The 21197-nt window shown below is 43.9% G+C and overlaps 1 protein-coding gene across 4 annotated transcripts in view; it reads right to left on the bottom strand.

The window, feature by feature from the left end:
* Positions 1-21197, bottom strand: part of dennd2da (DENN/MADD domain containing 2Da) — a 78542-nt gene that overhangs the window by 55742 nt on the left and 1603 nt on the right. For 2 of the 4 annotated variants that reach the window (XM_072449341.1, XM_072449342.1), the window contains exons 2-4: positions 14156-14219; positions 13990-14073; positions 10863-10913 (exon numbers count right to left, since the gene is read on the bottom strand). In XM_072449341.1, the coding sequence (XP_072305442.1) occupies positions 10863-10913; positions 13990-14073; positions 14156-14219 (199 nt within the window). Of the gene's footprint in view, positions 1-6516; positions 6697-10862; positions 10914-13989; positions 14074-14155; positions 14220-21197 lie in introns of those variants that run through there. The other 2 variants (XM_072449343.1, XM_072449344.1) reach the window with 1 other exon arrangement.

Genomic DNA, 21197 nt, shown 5'->3' with positions numbered 1-21197 from the left:
CACATATGCTGGCCTCATTTATTTAGGCTGTGGCTGCAGAGCGCGGTCAAATGCGGTCACTGCCATATAGCCTCATGGCTACCCTTAACTTTAACCCTAACCCTAACCCTGACCCTGACCCTGACCCTAACCTTAACCTGAACCCTAACCCTGACCTTAACCTTAATCTTAACTTTAACCTTAACCCTAACCCTGACACTGACCCTGACCCTGACCTTAACCCTAACCCGGCGCAGTCAAATAGTGCAGCAGTTTCAGGAGCCGCGGCACAAAATAACATGGAAGTTTCGGCCGCGTGCCGCGGCTCTGTAGACACTCCCATTTATTTAAAGTGCTAACAAATTTCAAATTAACGATTTAATTATTTTTAAAAAAATATTGGGGCTCTTTACGAATGTTCAAATTCTTGTTACAACTGATGGGACGGAACATAAAATTGCCTGCTATGTAGATGATGTTCTATTGTATTTAACCAAACCAGACATTTCAGACCGAATGTGATGCATTTTCTCCAAAAGATCTGTCCTCCATAAGGATCTGTCCACAATTTTGGAGAAAAATGATGCCCCTCTTTTAACTACTATAAAGACAGATCTTGAACACTGGACTCTAATCCAGACTTAAGTCTAAGTCAAAGGATGCAACTATAAAAATGAATGTTTTGCCCAGATTTCTCTCTCTGTTCCAGACTCTTCCCATATCCATCCCACCGGCTGTTTGAGGGAATAAAGCGGCGTCTAGATTTATAAGGCAAGGCAAGAAAGACAATTAAATTAAGATAAAGGATTATCTTATCTTAAAGGTGGTATGGACAATTTTTTTCAGCAAATTTCTTATCATATTTCCTCGTGGCGTGGATAAATCATTTGTCCTGCCACGTATCAATCATAAAACGCACCTACCGCTCACCTGCAGCCGCGTCAGGCTCGTCCCCACGTTTCCGTGTGCCTAAGCGCATGGATCTATCATAATATAGTTCCCTCAGTGTACGCGGCAAAATGAAGACGGAGAAAGACAGTTCGAGCTGACGCAGAAGTGGACAGAAATCTACGGGAGACGAGCGATGCGATGCGCTCCGTTGCGCTAATAAACAAACGCACGTTGTGTTGTATCGGTCGGCACGGGGGAGTGCGCATGCGCACTTCCACCTGCGTTCTCAAATCGCCGAAAAATCGTCCATACCGCCTTTAAACCTTGTATCCGGTTCAAAACTCTACAATTATCAAATTAAAAAGGAGGCGGGGTTTGCCTTGTCTGAGAAATGATTTACTATTTCAGCTCAAATCAGAGCGATGCTGGTTTGACCCAGAATATGAAGCTCAATGGAAAAATATTGAGAGTAAGATAAGATAAGATAATCCTTTATTGTATATACAACGCAGGTAGAGTAATGTGGTGCCGTGGGTTCCTGTGCAGGCCTTACTGGCAGCTTGTGTCATTTGGGGGGGTGAGAACCACATTCTGTTCTTACAACATGGAAGGAGCTGATCAAAACATGCAAACTAGAAAGACAGGTAGGTTAAACTGGAAGGTTTATGATAAAAAAAAATGTCACACCTACAGCTCAGACTCAAGGTTTAAAGTCTGGACAACAAAAGGTATAAAGGTATTTTACCAGATTGTAAAGGAGAATCATTTGAAGAGCTTTGAGTTGAACGAATCCTTTGGCTTAAAGAAACAAGACTTGTATAGGAATTTACAAATAAGGAGTTATTGTAACTAAGAAATTAAACAAAGTAATGACCACCATAGCCCTGCGACTGAACTACTTATTAAAGCTTATAAACCAGAACTTTCAAAAAATGTGGGCAGCCACATTACTGATTACATTGAAAATAAATGGGAAGGAGATAGTACATTTGTTTGACAGATGAGGAGTGGGAAAGTAAATGTACATCTCAGTGGAAGACCACAAAATCAAATTAACTGTGCCACCAGGAGGCAAACAACTATCACTTGTTTTGGGACAATCTTGGTGCTCAGGAAAATTGCACTGAAATCAATAGATCAGTTTTTGACAACATCATCCCACTCAACTTCTATGCATCTGCTCCTCAGGACCCCTGACATGGAACATACTTCTGACGGCAGCAAAAAATCATCACAAAAAAATTTATGACACAAACTGACAAAAAAATTTTTAATCACTTTTGGACTCAATTTGAAAATTGACAAATTTAACAACCTATGGACAAAATGTAACATTTGTCAGGAGATTTTATTTTATGCTTGCTCTCTGTGTCATGTTTTTTTTATGTGTGCTGTTAGAAATTAAAAACAAATACGCTGTTCAGCTTCATTGATGAAAGTTCTGTTTCCTCCCCGTGCTTTCAGTTTCTTTATGTTGGATTCCAATTGGTGGAATCAGGCCGCGCCACACTCATTTCGACTCTCCATGTCACGCTGCATTTCAAGTTTCAATTGACACATCATGAGAGCCCACTGCTGAATGGTTATCTCCTCTCCTCCCTCCAGCAAGGCGAAGGCCTGAGGTTTCACATCGGCCGGTGGAGCCCTGTCCTGCTACAGGGGAAGGGCTGCGAACCTGTTAGCCTTGTTAGCTTGTGAGGCGGGCTGTTTTCCAATGGAGGTGTGGATCATCAGCTTTGATTATTTACGTCCCGTAGCGTAGCTGCTCCATCGCCCAAATCCCTTGTTGGACCCTCTCACGGAGCGACAGAGGAACCACGACACCATCATGATATAGAAGGATGCCATCTTGTGCATATATGGACTCGCAGATCGTAGACAGCTCTGCCAGGGTCGTTCGCATCAATCCCACCCTCGTGCACAATGAGCCCGAAAAGTACGGGACTTTACAAAGTCTAAAAATGGAGGCTATCAGCTCCGGGGCCCGTCTGGGACCCGCAGATACTTCAGAGCTGAGCAGAGTTTTGTGAACATCATTATTAGCACCAAGAGCTGCTTCTGGAGGTTCTTATCGGTGCAGGGTTTGTTTTGGGTCTTCTTCTGTGTAGTCAAATTCGTAGGTTCTCTCTCTCTCTGATTGGTTGCTGTGCCACATCGGTTGCAAAAAAAGTTCAGCTTTGTCCAACTTTTCTGCTCAAAAGGCAGGATTTGCACCGCAAAAATGCTCAAAACTCACCACTAAAATGCTGGACGCCCAGGACGAGCGTCCACATAGACTTTGAATGTAAACTGGACGCTTTGACGCGGCAGTCTGAACGGGCCTTAATATTTTCAATTTGTAAAGAGGGAACAGAATTTTGCAATAAGGATTTAACCGTTTGGCCACATTTTGCAGAATTGCATGTGATTCTGTGAAAGTTTTGACGTAGTCTAAAACAGTAGACATTTATTGCGTTTTTGACAAAACTGCTGCCAATCTGCTGCTGGTGTGGTTGCCGTGGCTTCTGTCCAGACTTTGTCACACTCTCGAGATAATGCAGCAATGTCTGGACAGAACCAGGGATTATTCTTATTTTTGACCCTGACCCTTTTAAGAGGGGCATGTTTATCAGTTCTATCATTAAATGTTTGAATGAGAAAGTCCAGTGCTGTGTTGGGTTCTGGAACACTAGTGGTAAAACCAATGTCACTATAGAACAGATGAGACAGAAATGCTTGTTCATTAAAATGCTTTTAACAGTTTCACTTGATTTGGATTGAATACATTTTGTGTTCCGCACACACCCAATAAGACAGTGTTTATAAAACTCAACTCTTGACTTTAGGACATCTTTGTGCTCCCATTGGTTTAAGATGGAGTGACTCTGTGACATGAGTGAGTAGGAGATCTTCACAAGGAAGACAAAACAATCAATAGCTTATACTTCTCTCAGCTCCTTTGTGAATATAAAACTACTTAGATATCTTCTTAGCCCAGCACAGCAACGCATGACACATGCTTTCATTCTTATACAATGAAGTTCAATCTTTAGACGGTAACAGATTATTTAGTCATTTCAAATCATATATTTTGGGTCCTGCACAGACCAGCAGAAGTCCTGCACTGACCAGCAGAAGTCCTGCACAGACCAGCAGAAATCCTGCACTGACCAGCAGAAGTCCTGCACAGACCAGCAGAAATCCTGCACTGACCAGCAGAAGTGACACGTGTCACCAAGTGTTTTAATGACGTGTTTGAACACACAAAACCAGATCTAATTATTTAGTTGTCTGATTATTCCGGTTATCGGAGTGTTGCAACCCATGTTGGGGCCCATCTCAGACTCCCCCATCTCCACTGTGGACTCCCTCCGCTTCCTCTGCACCACCATCACCAGGACCTCAAGTGGGAGCCACCATCAGCTCCTCATCAAGAAGGCCCAGCAGAGGATGTACTTCCTGCAGCAGCCGAGGAAAGTAAAGCTGACAGCGGAGATGATGGTGCAGTTCTACACGTCCATCATTGAGTCCATCCATCACCTCCTCCATCACCGTGTGGTACGCTGGAGCCACAGCCAGGGACAAACAGAGACTACAGCGCCCTCTGCTGAGAAGGTAATCGGCAGCAGACTTCCATCTCTGCAGGACCTGTACATCTCCAGGGCTCTGGGACGAGCAGGTCGGATCACAGCCGACCCTTCTCACCCTGGACACAGGGCCACTCCCCTCAGGCAGGAGGCCACTCCTCTACCCTTGGACTCATGAACACTGCCTAAGCTCCTTACACTCACTGCACTGTCACTTCTTAATGCACTACATAACTTTATATTATATTTATGTACATATCATGCCTATTTCTAACCTCATTTTAACTTTACATACTTACTTTTTATATATCTGGTAACTATTCATTGTTCATTGTTTTGTTGTTTGTGTTGCATTGCTCACCAGGACAAGTTCCTATGTTTGTGAATTTTGTTCATTGTCAAATCATTCTGATTCTGATGTAAATATACAGTGCTAAAGGAAGGAAGGCCTTTAGCACTGTGTAACTGGCTGATGTAGGTCTTGTAGGTCGTGTGGGACGTGTAGGTCAGTGTTTCCCAACCGGGAACTGCATCGGGTACGCGAAAAATCCTAGACAAACTTCGAAGTTTTTAATATAATAATCCCGTCAAAAATGATGTTTCCTTACGGAGACAGTAGTACACTGCTCTCCTAGAGGTAGACTGCAGGCCACATCCAAACCGCAAGATGATCTAGACTGGCCCGCAAGCTAATCTATCAAAGTCCACCGCAAGTGTAGGAAGGGCTTTTCCAAGACTGTCTTCAGTTTCATGGCTTTCATGTAATGACCCACTGTGGCCACTAGTTCAACGTGAGATTTAAACCCCTCTCATAGAGTTCTCGGTCAGAGTGCACTTTGCCAAACACGAAAACCAAGACCATGAAGCAAAGCATTCTGGGATGCTTGTTTGTATTGTATTTTATACATATACATGTACATGTACAATAAACACATTCATAGGCGGAAAAGCCGGGGGGGTCCCCCATAATTAAAAATATACTATTTAAAAAAGAATGCGTCTGCGTCACTACCGCAGCGCTCTGTGCTACTTTGTGACAGCTCCGTGACCTGAGAGCCCCGATTCATCTGAAAAAACTGCTCTGTCAAAGCAGGACCGTGTGATGCTGGAAATAACAGCTTCATTGATGATTTGGTGTAAATGTAATGCTTAAGGACCACGTGCTCCACGTGTTTGGACGTCCGCTCGACAACGAGGAACGCGTCGTGGCACTGGAGGAAAGCGTGTTTCCAAGCTTCTTCGTTGCTTGAAAGATCTGCGTGAGTCCATGGTACGTGCATGATGAGTATGGAAAGCCACGTGCGGTTGTCCCACGTGTCGGGTTATTAAAGACGGACTGCTGTCTCGTCCCGGGACATGTAAACTTTTGTTTTAGGCACGTCTAAATTTGCGTCTAAATTCACAAGCTCAATTCTCCATGAATATGTCTGATTGTAAATAGTCCTGCTTTACTCCTGTTTAGACCTGCTTTAGTCCTGGTTTAGTCCTGGTTTAAAGAGGCCATATATTGCAAAAACAGGTTCATAATTATTTATATGTTTGTATTACATATGTATTTTCAAGGCTATATATTATTCATGTTTATGATTAATTTGAGTTACAATTAAGACAATGTCTGAGAATTTAATGTTCAAATAAAATGATTTTTATTGAATCATCAATTAGGTTACATTCTATTTTTCACCTAATAATGAGTGAGGGGCCCTCATGGTATGACAAAAAGGCTCAGGGGGAACACGAGACAAAAAAGGTTGGGAACCACTGGTGTAGGTCTTGTGGGTCGTGTAGGTCGTGAAGGTCGTGTGGGTCGTGTGGGTCGTGAAGGTCGTGTGGGTCGTGAAGGTGTGCCATGTTGACTTCAGGATCAAAATCAGAATAGGTTTATTGCCATTGTCAATGAACAAAATAGGAACTTCAGGGCGTGGAACCTCAGGAGGAAAGCTCAGAGCAGTGAAGTAGATGCAAGAGCTTAAACTTAAACACAAATCTGTGCTGGAAAAGTGTCCAGAAAGGTTAGATACAACAGAACCTGCTCTGCAGCTCAGAACCAAGCCTGCAGCGCAGGTTAGAGCACACTCACTCCAGCGGTTCCTCGGCTCGCCCACACGGCCCTTCTGCCTCCTCGTCACGCCGTAACTCATCGCGGTGAATCCGTGTAAAATCCCGGGGCCAGGGGCCTCATCTACGCTCATACGCAGCTCGTAACATCTCTCAGAAGTTGGCTCAGATCGCTTCTGAGCCCTGTGCGCCTGCCCCGTGCGCCTGCCGTGTGCGCCTGCCCCCTGAGCCCCATGTGCGCCTCCCCCGTGCGCGCCCCGGGGCTCAGGGGGCAGGGCTTACTCTGGGACCTGTGCCTGGGCTTGTCCAGGGGCGGGTTGGAGCTCAGAAATCTCCCTGGAGCAGTTGCAATGCAGTGGCCCATCAGTCAGGCCAGCCTCCTTTCGTTTTTTCTGAAGTCAAGTGAACTGCTCCCAGATTTTGAGGGCACATTTGTGTGATTACTTACGGTGACATTAGTTGTCTGCATGTGAACAACGGACTTGCGTATGAGTGGAATCAACCTTAGTGACAAACTCAATATACTGCCGGTCCAAAAAAATGTGTCCAACTAAGCAAATCCAGTAGGTCCTCTCCTAATCCTACTCCTACTGCTGCTGTTGATGCTCTTTCAACTCCAACACAGTATTTAGACACATCTGATGCAGTGAATGACCTCTCACTTCTGGACTGTCACAGACATTACACTGGACAGTCGCAAAATGGAAAAAATTACAATCGGACTTGATTTGAAAGGGAAAATTGTGGGACTGTGAAATAAATGGGACGTTTGGTTTGGTTTGTTTGTGCTTTACCTTTCCTTTATTTTTTGCTGGATGTCTGTCTCTGGTCTTGTTCTGTTTTATTGTGTTTATTTTATCTTGTGCTTTTGTTCCCCTAGTTCTATTTTTATACATTACAATTACATTACTCAGTATAACTTTGCAGGGGGCGCTGGTGAGCCATTTTTAAAGAGAGATGTAAAATGTACATCACCATGTCCACCTAATGTATATTTGATTTAAAATGGTCGCCTTCACGATGAAGATCAAGCATGAAGAGACTTTTTCTGAATGAGGTCACATACAGGTCACATACACCAAATTTCACTGGATTAAACTACATTTTTAACTTCCCATTTACATATTTGAGGCGTGGCCATACAAATGTGGTCTTTTTTGTCATAAACAAATTAAATTTGTTCACGACAAAAAAATATTTAGTTTGTCCCATTTTAAAGGAATAATAGTGTTTTTTTTGCAGATTTGAGAACTCAAGCAACTGTTTGACCCTTTTTTTTAAAACTGCGCATGCGCACCCCCCCCACACTCACCCCCACCCTCCTGTTGTTTCCAAGACGCCGCCTACAATCAAACCTCGTGCAGAAGCACTCAACAGCCCCGCCTCTACACATGCGTTTGTTTATTAGGACGATCATCTCTCGTCTCCACAGATTTCCGTCTCTTCTGAGCTCAAACACAGTCTTTCTGTCTCTGTGGTCATTTTGTCCTGTAACTGAAGGAATGATTGCGAGAACACTCAGATTTGGCGCCACAAATCTTCTATTATTCCTATAACTCTAACCAGAGAGCAAATTAAAAGATAGAACTTTACATAATTACATCCCAAAATTGAAAAAAACTTGTGATCCATTGTGATTTGTTGACCAAATTGTTAAATATGAATATGGAATATGCAAATGAGTAGATAACAGATGGAACCACTAGATATGGTTGTTATATATCTATCTAGTTGTGTGTAAGGGTTAATGTTGAAGCCAAGATGATCTCATCAGCCAGTTTGTGAAATACATGCGTTTTTCATCCGAGCAGAAGCAGGAGCAGTGATCCTGAGGAGATGGACCTGTGCGTGTCCTAGAGCCTGTGTAGCCTCCAGAGTTCTGAGGTATCTGTCAAGGAGGAATTTGTTTTTCTACCAGTATTATGACCCTCTGGAGCCTCAACATCTGATAAACGGTAGGAGAGGTCAAAGGGCAGGCAAAGAGGGGATCTGCCTTTTGTGAAAGAGGTTGGTACTAACTATAAAAACTAAGATCGGGGTGACTTCAGATCTGACTATAGAGGAGCTCCCAGGCAATGTCGGCTTGTCTGTGTATTCATGCTGTTTCTGTGAATAAACATAACTTAAAATACAAAATTGAGTGAGAACGAGTTCTTCTTCTGCTACCCAATCACCTCGACCAGCTCCTTGAGAAACTACAGTTCACTCAGGGGTCACTCAGGGGTCACACCGGGAGAGACTGCGGCAGCTCAGTCCACACGTTGGGCGGAGCACGGACAGGATGGTGTCAGGCTGAAAAAGCCCTGGATCATGTTCAGTGATCTGCGTTTCCCTCGGTTCTGAGACGTTTCCCAGACAAAAAGGCCCGATGCTCTAATGTACCAATGAGGCTGGTCTGAAGAGACTGACCTGGATCCAAGTTTTATTGTAGATTTGAAAAGTTGCAAAAAGGTCTTTTGCTTGAGCATTTTGAAGTTTTAAGAAAAATAATCACGTCTAAAATAGGCACAGATTACAAAGATAAACACCAGAAATGCGTGATTTGAAATCCAAGAATGACAAACTGGACTCCCGAGCCACCGCAGCCGAGGAGGAGGTCTCTGACCTGACGGACACCGTCTCTACTTTACGAACAAAATTGGCAGAATTGACAAACTCAATTTGGTGCGTATATGGAGTATATGGAGATCTGGATCCCCAAATATTTTAATCTTACAACAAAAGCTGTGAAAATAAAGGTTGACTGTGCACATCCCTGGCTCCCGAACCGGCGCCGAACTAGCGTTCAAGACCTATTATACTGAAGTTCCTCAATATCAGTGATAAACAGCGAGCCATGGCTGCACCCAGACATCTCGCTGCGGGACAACCTGGATCAACCAAGCCCCAAGTCTCTTCCTTCAGCGACGGCCCAGCACAAGTGGTCACTAAATGCAAAGCTTTTGATCCAGTAATATCCCAACTGAGAGAGAAAAATCTTCCTGGATCAGGGTTATGTGGACTACGTTCATCTTTATCCTGCTATCCTGCAATCCTGAGGATCAACGTGAATGGAAAAATAAAAATATTCAGTACATCGGAAGAGCCATTGGAACTTGCCAATATTTTCTTTATTTCATTGAATGGGACCACAACTTTACTGGAGACATGTGAGTATTTGCCCAATGTGGGCCAGTGTGTCCCAGCTTCACTTTGTAAACACCCTGTGAAAATGCTATATCAATAATACTGGAGGGATTTTTTTTTTTACCTAGAAATTGCTTTCCCTCCACCCTCTGAGCCCACCAATTTATGGTGTCTCAATTGTTGGGACAAAACATAAAATTGCTATTCAGATGATGTTTTACTATATTTAACCAAACCAGAAATGTCCATACCTAATGTGAGGCCTTTCCTCCATGATATTGGTCCAATGTAAACACAAACTGAATTTACAAAAAAAACTGAAAGTCTCTCTCACTGGCCTCTGTTCTTTAGAAAGATTGACCCGTTTAAATGGAAAGGAATCTCTTAAATATATAGGTGTGTCCTCCATAAAGAACTATTAACAATCTTATAGAAAAACTATACTCTCTCTGCTCTACTATAAAGACAGATCTTGAAAAATGGACTCTTATCCCAGACTTAAGTCTAAGTCAAAGGATTGAAACTATAAAAATGATTGTTTTGCCCATGATTGTTTTTCTCTATTCGTCCAAACTCTCCTGATTTCCATCCCCAAGCGGCTGTTGGATGAGGGAATAAAGCTATCTCAAGATTTGAATGGCAAAGCAACAAATCTCAAATTGGATTCAAAACTCTCCAATTATCAAAAGAATAATTGGAAAAATAAAGTATTTGATTTCAGCTCAAATCACTAGTTGCTTTACCGGCGTGACCCAGAATATGAAGCTCAGTGGAGGATGGATGACACAAGCCCCGCCCACGATCAATGACTGGACGGACATAATAACAGACATCAGACAAATGGAAAAAGGACATTCAAAGTTCATTTGGATATGGAAAAAATGGGACTTTTATTTGAATTGAATAGTGTAGTGAATTTCTATTTGTATTTCTAAATCTGCTCTCTGGTTGTGTTGTGTTTATTTTTGTATTTTATGTTTAATCTTACATTAGATTGAATGGAGAGGCTGGTGCCACATTAGACCAAGATGAGGTGGCACCTAAAGAGGTGGGACTATGTGCTGGCTGCCATGTGGACAAGGATCATGACCAGCCGCCCCTGGCTTTTACTCCCTGCCCCATGGGACTATGGATGGAAACTAGCTAAGATCTAAAGCCCGTGTATTAACAGAATTAGCTATATATATTAATAATATAACAAATATATAACTGAACCTTGGGCTGGTTGCTGCTGAGGGTTACCTGAAGGAGCAGGTCTGCTTTTGTCCTGAGAGGTTTCCTCAAACACAGCATCTGCAGCAGAAAGGTCAGAGGTCATTGATTTTTAGTATTCTCTTGAGTGATGAGTGGTGAGCTGGAGCTGGATGATCTGGAGAATCGAGAACACAGATGTAATTTGTGGATTGTCTGCGTTCCAGAGGACACTGAGGGTAAATATGTGGTCAAGTATATGGAGACCTGGATCCCCGAATATTGGAAAATAAAGTTGGAAAATAAAGATTGACCTTGCACATCAGTCCCTGGCTCTCAAGCCAGCCATGAGTCTGATTAAATAAAACACACAGTGTTTTGAAGCTTAAAATACAGAGAAGACGATGTGTCCCCTGGACAGTGACCACTCTCCACTGACCTCATCTTCTACAGTGTGTCAAACGCTTGCGCCGCCTGCTAGAGCGCCCCCCGGTGGCTGTTAGCCAGTAAAAATCTATAAATTAGATACACCATTGTATTGCCCGCAGGGTTCAATCTGGGTTTTTTACATTTTATTTTATTCTGGCCTTTCTCTTGAATGTTTTTGTTTGTTTTTTCATCTTTCCTCTTTTCTTAAATTTTTTGGGAAAAAAAATAAAATCTGTAAAATAGTAACAGGGAAATAAATCCCATGCTTCCGTTTTTTCTTCTTTAATTCCTCACAGATGTGGTGTGTTTTGTGATCAATCCTCCAAACCTCACAGGACGGACTGAGCATGTGGTCCTGGGGGATGCTAAATCCAGACCCCACACTGTGACCTGTGGGGTCCCCCAGGACTCTGTCCTCGGTCCAACCCTCTACCCCATCTACATAGTTCCTTCTGGGTGTGTATTTAGCAAGCATGGAATTATCTTCCACTGCTATGGTGACGACACACAACTCTGCATCTAAATCACTCCCTCTGGGTCCCCCTCTGCTACCTCACCCACCTCAGCTCCTGCCTGGGGGAGATAAGGGCATGGATGAGCAAGTACTTGGCTGCAGAGAGTCCCGTCCATGCCTTTATCTCCTCCAGGTTGGATTACTGTAATGCACTATTACTGTAATGTTATGCCACCCCTGCATTTCACAATCTCAATGTCCAGAGACTGAACGTTTGCTGCCCATTGTCATGTCACAGGATGTGCTAAGATGAACATTGTGTTTTTACAATTGAACAAAGAAAAACAATTTTTTTGATGAAGCTAATCCGTCAAGGCCTTCTCCACATTTACTGGTGTTAACTGGTTTCTTTACTGCAGACGTGGCATTCATGCCTCCTGGTTTGGTATAAAATGTGTTTTTAGAGTTTTGACTTGACTGAGGGACATACAGTACTTCTGTGCACTTGTAAACTAAATAAATAATCATGATTGGACTAAATACAACTCTGCTCAAGTTTCCCTGTCATTAGAAAATCCACTCCAACTCTTCATCGGGATCCCTGGCACCAAAAGCTCCAGTATGTACAGAAAAGCGCTGCCAAGGTCCTGACGAGGGTGCAGAAACACAAGCAAATCACCCCCATCCTCCGTACCCTGCACTGGCTTCCTGTTCACCTCCACATCCAATACAAGGTCCTTCTGCATACCCTCACTTCACAGAACTGCTCACACCACACACCTCAGAATGGACCCAGCAGCACTGCCTGCTCCCGCCCAGGACACGGCTCAAGAACATGGGAGATAGGGCCTTTGAGGCTGCTGCTCTGTGGAAACCTTTCTCGTTGTTGAAGAACCTCATATGGAAAAGATCTGTTTGCTTTTGTATTGGAGGTCTCCTTTAATTTTTGCAGCTTTCATGACACATTCTTTCAGACGATCCTTAAACGGCTTATCAGGCCTCGTCTTTTATCAGTTACTTGTCTTGTTTGGCCCAGGTGATGTGTTCTTTCTTTTGACATGGGGGGATCGCAACTCCAGTCCCAGAAACGAGCTCCAGAATCCATTTCTTGAAGAAATTGTCAGTGTTGTCCCCGTCCTCGCCTTCCGCTATTCCCACAAGTCTGAGATTCTTCCTGTGGGACCTGGACTCCAAATCCTCCAAATCTTGCTTTCCATATTCTTGACCTCTGTCCGCAATGTCACTATCTTGGCCTTCAGCTCCCTTAACTCATCTATAATGTCTGAAATATGCTGCTCCACCTCACCAATATGTGGTCCGCCTTCAGCTCCATTATTTCGTCTTTGATTTGGTCACGCCTTGTATTGTTGTTCCCCATTCTGAACTCAGCTCTCAATGATGCCATGTTGTCATGTTGCATTTCACGCAACATAAGGGCCACCTGTAGTAAAGTCTCTTCCCCTCCTTACGACAGGGACGGCCCTGGAGAGTCTACGCAGGGAACGATGCAACGCTTGGTTTAGCGACGGGGGGAGGGCCCTCGGAACACTGGGCCTGTTAGCCATGTTAGAGTTCTTTTCTACTGAGGCCACGGTCCGTCAGCTTTGATTGTTTGGTTCCTGTAGCGTCGCCTGTCTGTTTTCTGTGTGTACTCATCTCTTTGTGCCTTTTTGTGGGTGAAACAGTGATTTTAAAGGCTAATTTTGGTGAAGAGCGAGTGGATGTTTTAATGACATGGTCCATTATTTGTCTATTTGTTTTATTTAGGAAGGAATAAATCTTAAATTTAAAGATATACATTTGAAATGTATTCTTTAATGCACTTACAGTATATAGCTGTAAAAGAATATTTTTAAAAATCAGTTTTTCATTGCGCTTTTTAGGTTAACATACAAATTGCACATATTATGACTTATAAATCTCAAAAGCAGAATTTAGATCAAAACAAGGCAGATTTTGTGTATCTTTATTTAGTAGTTGAGTAAACTAAATCTTTTTGAAAATTGGCGTACAAGAGTTAATTGGAGTTGAAACATTAATTATCCGGAATGAGAATTAAATATTAACAAATCCTTCAGTCAGTTCCGTCAAAATGTTGTCAAGTCTTAAATTTAAAGGGCTTTAAAAGCTGATCTTTAATGCAAGACTAGAAAAAGACCATTGAATTTAATCATTTCCATATAAATCTATGGACGTGAGTGGATTAAATTGAGAAATTAAAAACCTTTAGGTGCAGCTTGGACAAAGTTGTTGTTTTCAGTTGAAATTTAATGACTGTGTGTTGTCAGAACAAACCTTTCCTGGAGCGGTTTGGCACCGAGGAGAAGGACCACTGTCCCCTGCGCCTTGTGAAACCCTCATCCTGACTGGGATGCCTCCCTGTGGACAGTTACAATAGTGCACTTTTACATACACTAAGTACAAGACAAGACAGTGAATGTGCTCAAAATGCACTCCTTACTTTTGATACGCAGTGAGGAGAAGCTGAAACTGCCCCTGGAGCTTGGAGACAATGGCTCTGTGTTCTGACAAACAAATAAACACAACAATAAGACAAACCGGAAAAACAGGATAACTCTCTTTTTTTTAATGATTTAATGATTTTTAACCATTATCTTGCATATTTGCGGCTGTTCCTGTACATTACTGCAACAGTGAAATGTGTTCATTGTGGGACAACCTTTATTATTGGTAATGCATGAGTAAATCTATACCATGTTATGTTATGTTGTATCTACCTGCGTTGCATCAATGGAATTTCCCCATGTGGGACAATAAAGGATTATCTTATCTTATCTTATCCAATGCTCCTGTTACTACAATCACAACTGAGCATGTGTTACACAGCCTTAACCTACAGAGGGAGACACATACAAGGGTTTGTCCTTCTCAGTTGGTGGGCAGAGCACGGCTCATATAAGATAAGATCAGATAAAATAACCTTTGTTTTACAATGGGGAAATTCCATTGTTGCAACACAGATTAGGTACAATAATAGTATGATAATAAATAAACAGATAACTTAGACAAAAAACTCCAAAAATGTTGCACCATTATGATTGACATTATGTCACAGTATTGCACATGAGTATTACAGTATTCCACATGATTGTGAAGCTGAATGACACATGTTCAGGGTTAACAGTGTTTGTTGTAGAGTGTGACAGCAGCAGAAGGAAAGACCTGTGAAACGTCTCCTTCGCACAACGAGGGTGGATCAGTCTATTACTGAAGCTGATCTCCAGAGCGGACAGAGTGTCCTACAGGGGGCGACACTCATGGTCCAGCATAGATGTGACTTTAGCCAGGACCCTTCTGTCCCCCACCTCCTGCACCGAGTCCAGAGCACAGCCCAGGACGGAGCTTTGTCCAGCTTATTCCTCTCCCTCTCTGTGATGCTGCTGCTCCAGCAGACCACACCTACAGGAGCTGATGCCACCACAGAGTCAGAGAAGGTCTTCAGGAGTGGCCCTGTCAGGAGTGGCCCTGTCACTCCAAAAGACCTGAGTCTCCTCAGGTGGTAGAGCCCACTCTGGCTCTTCCTGTGCAGTCTGTGTTATGAGTCCAGTCCAGTTTGTGGTTCAGATGAACACCAGGTACTTGTATGAGTCACTCTCTCAATGTCCCTTCCCTGGATGTTCACTGGTGAGGGGGCAGCAGAGTGGTGTCTGTGGAAGTCCACCACCATCTCCTTGGTCTTTCCAGCGTTGATGAGGAGGTGATTCCGCTGACACCAGTCCACAAAGTCCTGCTCTAGTCCTCTGTCCTCCACATTATCGTCGTCCGTGATGAGTCTGATGATGGCAGAGTGGTCAGAGAACTTCTGCAGGACACAGGTGTCCGTATCGTGTCAAGTCTGCAGTGTAGAGGGTGAAGAGAAAGGGTGCAAGGACGGTGCCCTGGGGCGCCCCCACACTGCAGGTCCAAGTGTCACACAGTCTCTCACAAACTGGGGTCGGTCTGTGAGGTAGTCCAGGATGCACTCTGCAGGTCGTACTCCAAACCAGCCGTCTCCAGCTTGTCCCTCAGGAGCTGATGGTGTTGAAGGCGCTGGAGGGATCAAAGAACAGGATCCTCACAGAGCTGCCAGGCTTCTCCAGGTGAGAGAGAGAGCGGTGCAGCAGGGAGATGACGGCGTCCTCCACTCCGATGCCAGGCCGGTATGCAAACTGCAGCGGGTCCATGGCTGAGCTCACGGTGGAGTGGTGGTGGTCCAGGACCTGCTGCTCCAGTGTCTTCATCAGATGGGATTTGAGAGCCACCGGCCTGAAGCTGTTGAGGTCTTTGTCGCACAGTGTCTTGGGCACAGGTACCAGGCAGGAGGTCTTCCAGACCTGTGGTACCACCCTCAGCTTCAGGCTCATGTTGAAGACATGCTCCATAACCCCACACAGTTCATCTGCGCAGGACTTAAGGAGCCTGGAGCTGATGCCGTCAGGTTCTGCTGCCTTCCTCACTTTAATCCTCTTCAGCTCTCTCCTCACCTGTGCTGCTGTGACAGTCAGTGGATGGCAGGGGGACTGTGTGCTGGGGGGATAGGTGAACCCAGGAGAAGTGAGGAGCTGATGGGCCGGAGCAGAGATGCGAAGAGGAACGGGTGTGGGCCATTGTCCGGCTGTGGAAGAGGGAGCATGCAGCTGTGCAGGGGGAGGGGTGGGCGATTGATCAAATCTCAGAAAGTGAGAGTTTAGATCGTTCACCCACTATAGGTCCCCCTCCGTCTGGTCAGGGGGGATTTTGAAGCCCAAGATGGTTTTCAGGCTCCTCCACACTCCCTGCAGCTGTTCCTCCATCTTCCTCTTGTAGCCGGCTTCCTCCTGCCTGATCTTCCTCATCAGCTCCTTCTGCACAGTCCTCAGCTCCTCCTTGTTCCCTGACCTGAAGGCTCTCTTCTTCTCCTTCAGCAGAGCCTTCAGTTCACGGTTAATACACGGCTTGTTGTTTGGAAAACACCACACCGTCCGGGAGGGAACAGTGTTCTCAAAACAGAAGTTGATGTAGTCCATGATGCACTCTGTGATGGTGTTGATGTCCTCCCCATGTGGGTCATAAAGCTCAGTCCAGACAGTGGTGCTGAAGCAGTCCCTCAGAGCCTCCTCGCTCTCAGCAGACCACCTCCTCACCACATGGAACACCACAGGCTGCCTGCGCACGATGAGTTCATACACAGGCCTCAGATGTACAAGGTTGTGGTCCGAGCTGCCCAGGGGAGGGAGGAGGGAGGAGGAATAAGCCTCCTTTGTGTTGTCATAAAACAAGTCCAGTGTTTTCTTGTCTCTGGTGAGGCAGGTAACATACTGGATGTATGTTGGCATAACAGAAGAGGGAGAAGCGTGGTTAAAGTCACCAGTGAGGAAAGTAAGTATTTGAACACCCTGCAATTTTTCCTTAGAAATTATGGACCGGCCTGAAATTGTCATCCACTGTGCATTTCCACTGTGAGAGATAGAATCCTGAGGGAAGGAGGTCGGTCCCCAAAATCTCACAATCCATGGCCCCATTCATTCTTTCCTTGATACAGTGCAGTCTTCCTGTCCCCTGTGCAGAAAAGCACCCCCAAAGCAGGATGTTTCCACCCCCATGCTTCACAGTAGGGATAGTGCACTTGGGATGCTACTGTAACGGGTGCGAAACTCTTCTGTCACGCCGTATACGAAGACAAAGACACACAGATTGGAGTTGACCATTTTTTACTCTGGGACTAAGACATAAAAAACACCTTTAATGTCTTCACACTGTCCGTAGTGTAGCGTGCACTGGTCTTTCAAAATAAAATGACAAAATTATAAAATTCACATTTTCAACATTTTAAATACTCACAGGAAAGGAAACCAAATATTAAGTGCATTTTTAACTCCATTACATCCTCATTCTTCTTCCTCCAAAGCAAGTGGAATTTATACCAAAAAGTTATATTTTTGTCTCATCTGACCACATGACTTTCTCCCATGATCCTCTGGATCATCCAGATGGTCATGGTCAAACTTCAGACAGGTCTGGACATGTGCTGACTTAAGCAAGGGAACCTTCTGTGCGATGCATGATTTTAAACCATGACAGCATGGTGTCTTACCATAGTAACCTTTCAACCTGTGGTCCCAGCTCTCTTCAGGTCATTGACCAGCTCCTCCTGTAGTTCTGGGCTGATTCTTCACCTTTCTTATCAGCATTGAAACCCCACGGGGTGAGATCTTACATGGAGCCCCAGCTCCATGTAAGAGTGACATCATCTTTTGCCTCTTCCATTTTCTAACAGTTATTCCAAACAGTTGCCCGTAGCCTTTTTCCAGCCTTGTTTAGGTCTACAAATGTATTTCTGGTGTTCTTTGACAGCTTGTTAGCCATATTGTCTTTTACATGTTGATTTGGCTCAGTCAGCGCCACTGCCCTCGCCACCGCTCATATCGTTCTATGCCATGGTGTGGCTTCATTTAAATTTGACTTACGCATCGCATTCTGGATGGAAAACACGCCCAGCAGCATCATCACAACAAACATGGCGGCGTCCGTGTCCCACGCATGTTCCCCCCGCTCCCCTTCGCTACCAAAATAAAGGATAACGACGTACAAAAGGTCGATTGAAATATCTTAAAATCAGGAGATTTAGTCTCCCGATCGGGTTGATTGAGACGTTTTCCGTCATTGACTGTTGAAGCCTGACCCCTGGACTGTTGAAGCCTGACCCCTGGACTGTTGAAGCCTGACCCCTGGACTGTTGAAGCCTGACCCCTGGCGGTCACTTCGAGTCAAAAAATTATAAAATTTTGATTTTTTTTTTGCCTTCTAAGTAAAAAAAATAAGAATTTACCTACCGACCGACCCACTTGAAAAATGTTGGGTCGGGTTACAGCAAACAGACAGATTAGGGCAGCCTAATTAATAATGTAATTTCTTCTTATAATCTTAATTTTATGTTTTTAACTGAAACATTCTCAACAGTCTCATCCATTCTCTTCATTGTTTTATACAAGCCTCTCCAGCACTGCCAATGTTTTATTGATGATTTTACTGAAATGTTTCAGTCGCACAGATTTAGATGGTTTGGTCATTACAGGTGGTTTCAATGTGCATGTTGATAATATTTGTGACAGAAACGCTAAAGAGCTTGATGCTGTCCTTGAAACCTTCAGTCTTACTCAGCATGTGAGTGGCCCCACCCACAGCAGAGTGGCCCCACCCACAGCAGAGTGGCCCCACCCACAGCAGAGTGGCCCCACCCACAGCAGAGGGCACACTCTAGATCTCATAATTACAAAGGGGGTAAATATTTCAAATGTCAATGTGGTCGGTGCTGCTCTGTCTGACCATTTCTGTGTCTTCTTTGACATGTATGTTTTTCCCAAACAACTGGCTGGTCCTGCAGCTGTTCAGAGGCTGGTTCTGCAGCTGTTCAGAGGTTGGTCCTACAGTTGTTCTGAGGAGACACATAAATGATGGCACAGGTGCACTGTTTATGGAAATGATAAACTTTGAAAATGTCTCATGTTCTAATGTGAATGATTTGTTGAACTCTGTTACATCTAGTGTTTTGAATGTTCTGGACACCATTGCCCCTATGAAGGCTAAAATGGTTCAAAATAAGCAGAAGGCGCCATGGAGAAATGATGATTGGGTCAGGGCACAAAAAAGGGAGTGTCACCGGGCTGAACGGAAATGGCGCAAGTCAAAGCTCCAGGTTCAAAAAGAGATTTACAAAGAGAAGCTGAATCTCATTTTATGTAGAACTAGGGAAAGATATTTTTCTGAAATTATTGGAAGTCCTCGTTTGCCACAGTAACAGATGAACAAACCCTCCAGCTCAGCTGCCGTTAATTTCCACATCCAAGTGTAATGAGTTTGAATTATTCTTTAATGACAAAGTTCAGAACATTAAAAATTATATAAATCCCACAATGCAAAAATTACCCTTAAACCACCTAGACACTTTGCACCTGTAACTGACAAAACTGTCCAGGAGTCTGAGTTCATCTACATCATAGGTGTCAAACTCTGGCCCGCGGGCCAAATCCGACACGCCAGACATTTTAATCCGGCCCGCCGAACATTTCAAATTTATATATATATAAAAAAAAAAAAAAAAACGATTCATAGAACCGTAATTGCATCCGTAACCGTTTTTATCGCTAAAACTACGCGTCCCACAATGACGCCGGTGGTCGCCCCTCCTCCACGGGGCTCTGCTGCACTGCTGTGTGAGCTGCCGAGGGAGAAGTGCACTTTAAGCACTTTTGAGCATAAGTTTAGTGGTGTGTCAGTTCAGGTGTACAGATAACTACAGTACACAGACGTGGAAATGTTAGTTAGTACATTTAAAAGTTTTTAAGATTTTGAGAAGTTTATTTTGTTATAAAGTCAAATGTTAGTCTCTGTGTAGAACTGTAGATCAACTCTGAAGTTGTAATGCACATAAACTGAAGCAAAGTATTGGTGAAATTACACTTGTTTTTCTAAATACATTTCAGTTTATGAGAACAAACGTTTTGTAATTTTTTTTAATCGATCCAGTAATTGCTTCAAAACAGCGTAGGCTAAATGAAGCTATTTATTTCTTATATTTTTAATAGTTTTATGTTTTACGTTATGTTAAGTGCTGCTTTTGACACTGTCGATCATGGGACCCTCTTACAGAGACTAGAGGACTGGGTGGGCATCACTGGCCCCGCCCTAAACTGGTTAAAGTCCTATCTGGAAGACAGGAAGTACTGTGTTGAAATTGGTAGCTGTGTCTCAGACCACATGACCCTGACCTGTGGAGTGCCCCAAGGGTCAGTCCTGGGTCCCCTTCTGTTCAACCTCTACATGCTGCCGTTAGGTCAGTTGATACGCAGTGAAAATGTGTCCTATCACAATTATGCCGACGAGTCAGATCTATGTTTCACTGTCACAGGTGAATATGGACCAGTGGATTCACTCTGTCACTGCATCCAACAGATCAGTGTGTGGAGGCAAAACAACTTTCTCCAGCTGAACTCAGACAAGACTGAAGGTTATAAAGACAAACCAAGTTATAAATCTGGGGGTAATAATGGACTCAGACTTGAACTTTAACAGCCACATCAAATCAATAACATCAGCAGCTTTTTACCATCTAAAAAAATTGCCCAAATCCAAAATATAGCATCAAAACCAGATTTGGAGAGACTTATCCATGTGTTTGTCTCCAGTAGTTTAGACTACTGTAACGGCCTGCTTACTGGCCTCTCCAAACGAGCTGTAAAACAGCTGCAGTACATCCAGAACGCTGCTGCTCGGATCCTGACTAGAACCAGGAAGTATCATCACATTAGTCCTGTTCTCAGGTCTCTGCACTGGCTCCTGTGGCTCAAAGAAGAGACTTTAAAGCAGCTCTGCTTGTGTACAAGTCTCTCCATGGTCTAGCACCAAAGTACATCTCCGAAATGATAGTGCCATATGAACCATCTCGGACAATTGGGAATCTGCGTTTCAGTTTTATGCAGCTAAAATCTGGAACAGTCTTTCTCAAAATGTGAGACAGGTTTCAA

Source organism: Eucyclogobius newberryi, unplaced genomic scaffold (assembly GCF_026437365.1).
Source record: "Eucyclogobius newberryi isolate DKJ021-1_F unplaced genomic scaffold, fEucNew1.0.hap1 SCAF_17, whole genome shotgun sequence".
Taxonomy (NCBI): domain Eukaryota; kingdom Metazoa; phylum Chordata; class Actinopteri; order Gobiiformes; family Gobiidae; genus Eucyclogobius; species Eucyclogobius newberryi.
Note: the sequence above shows the minus strand (reverse complement) of the source record. Positions and strands in the feature narration are given on the sequence as shown.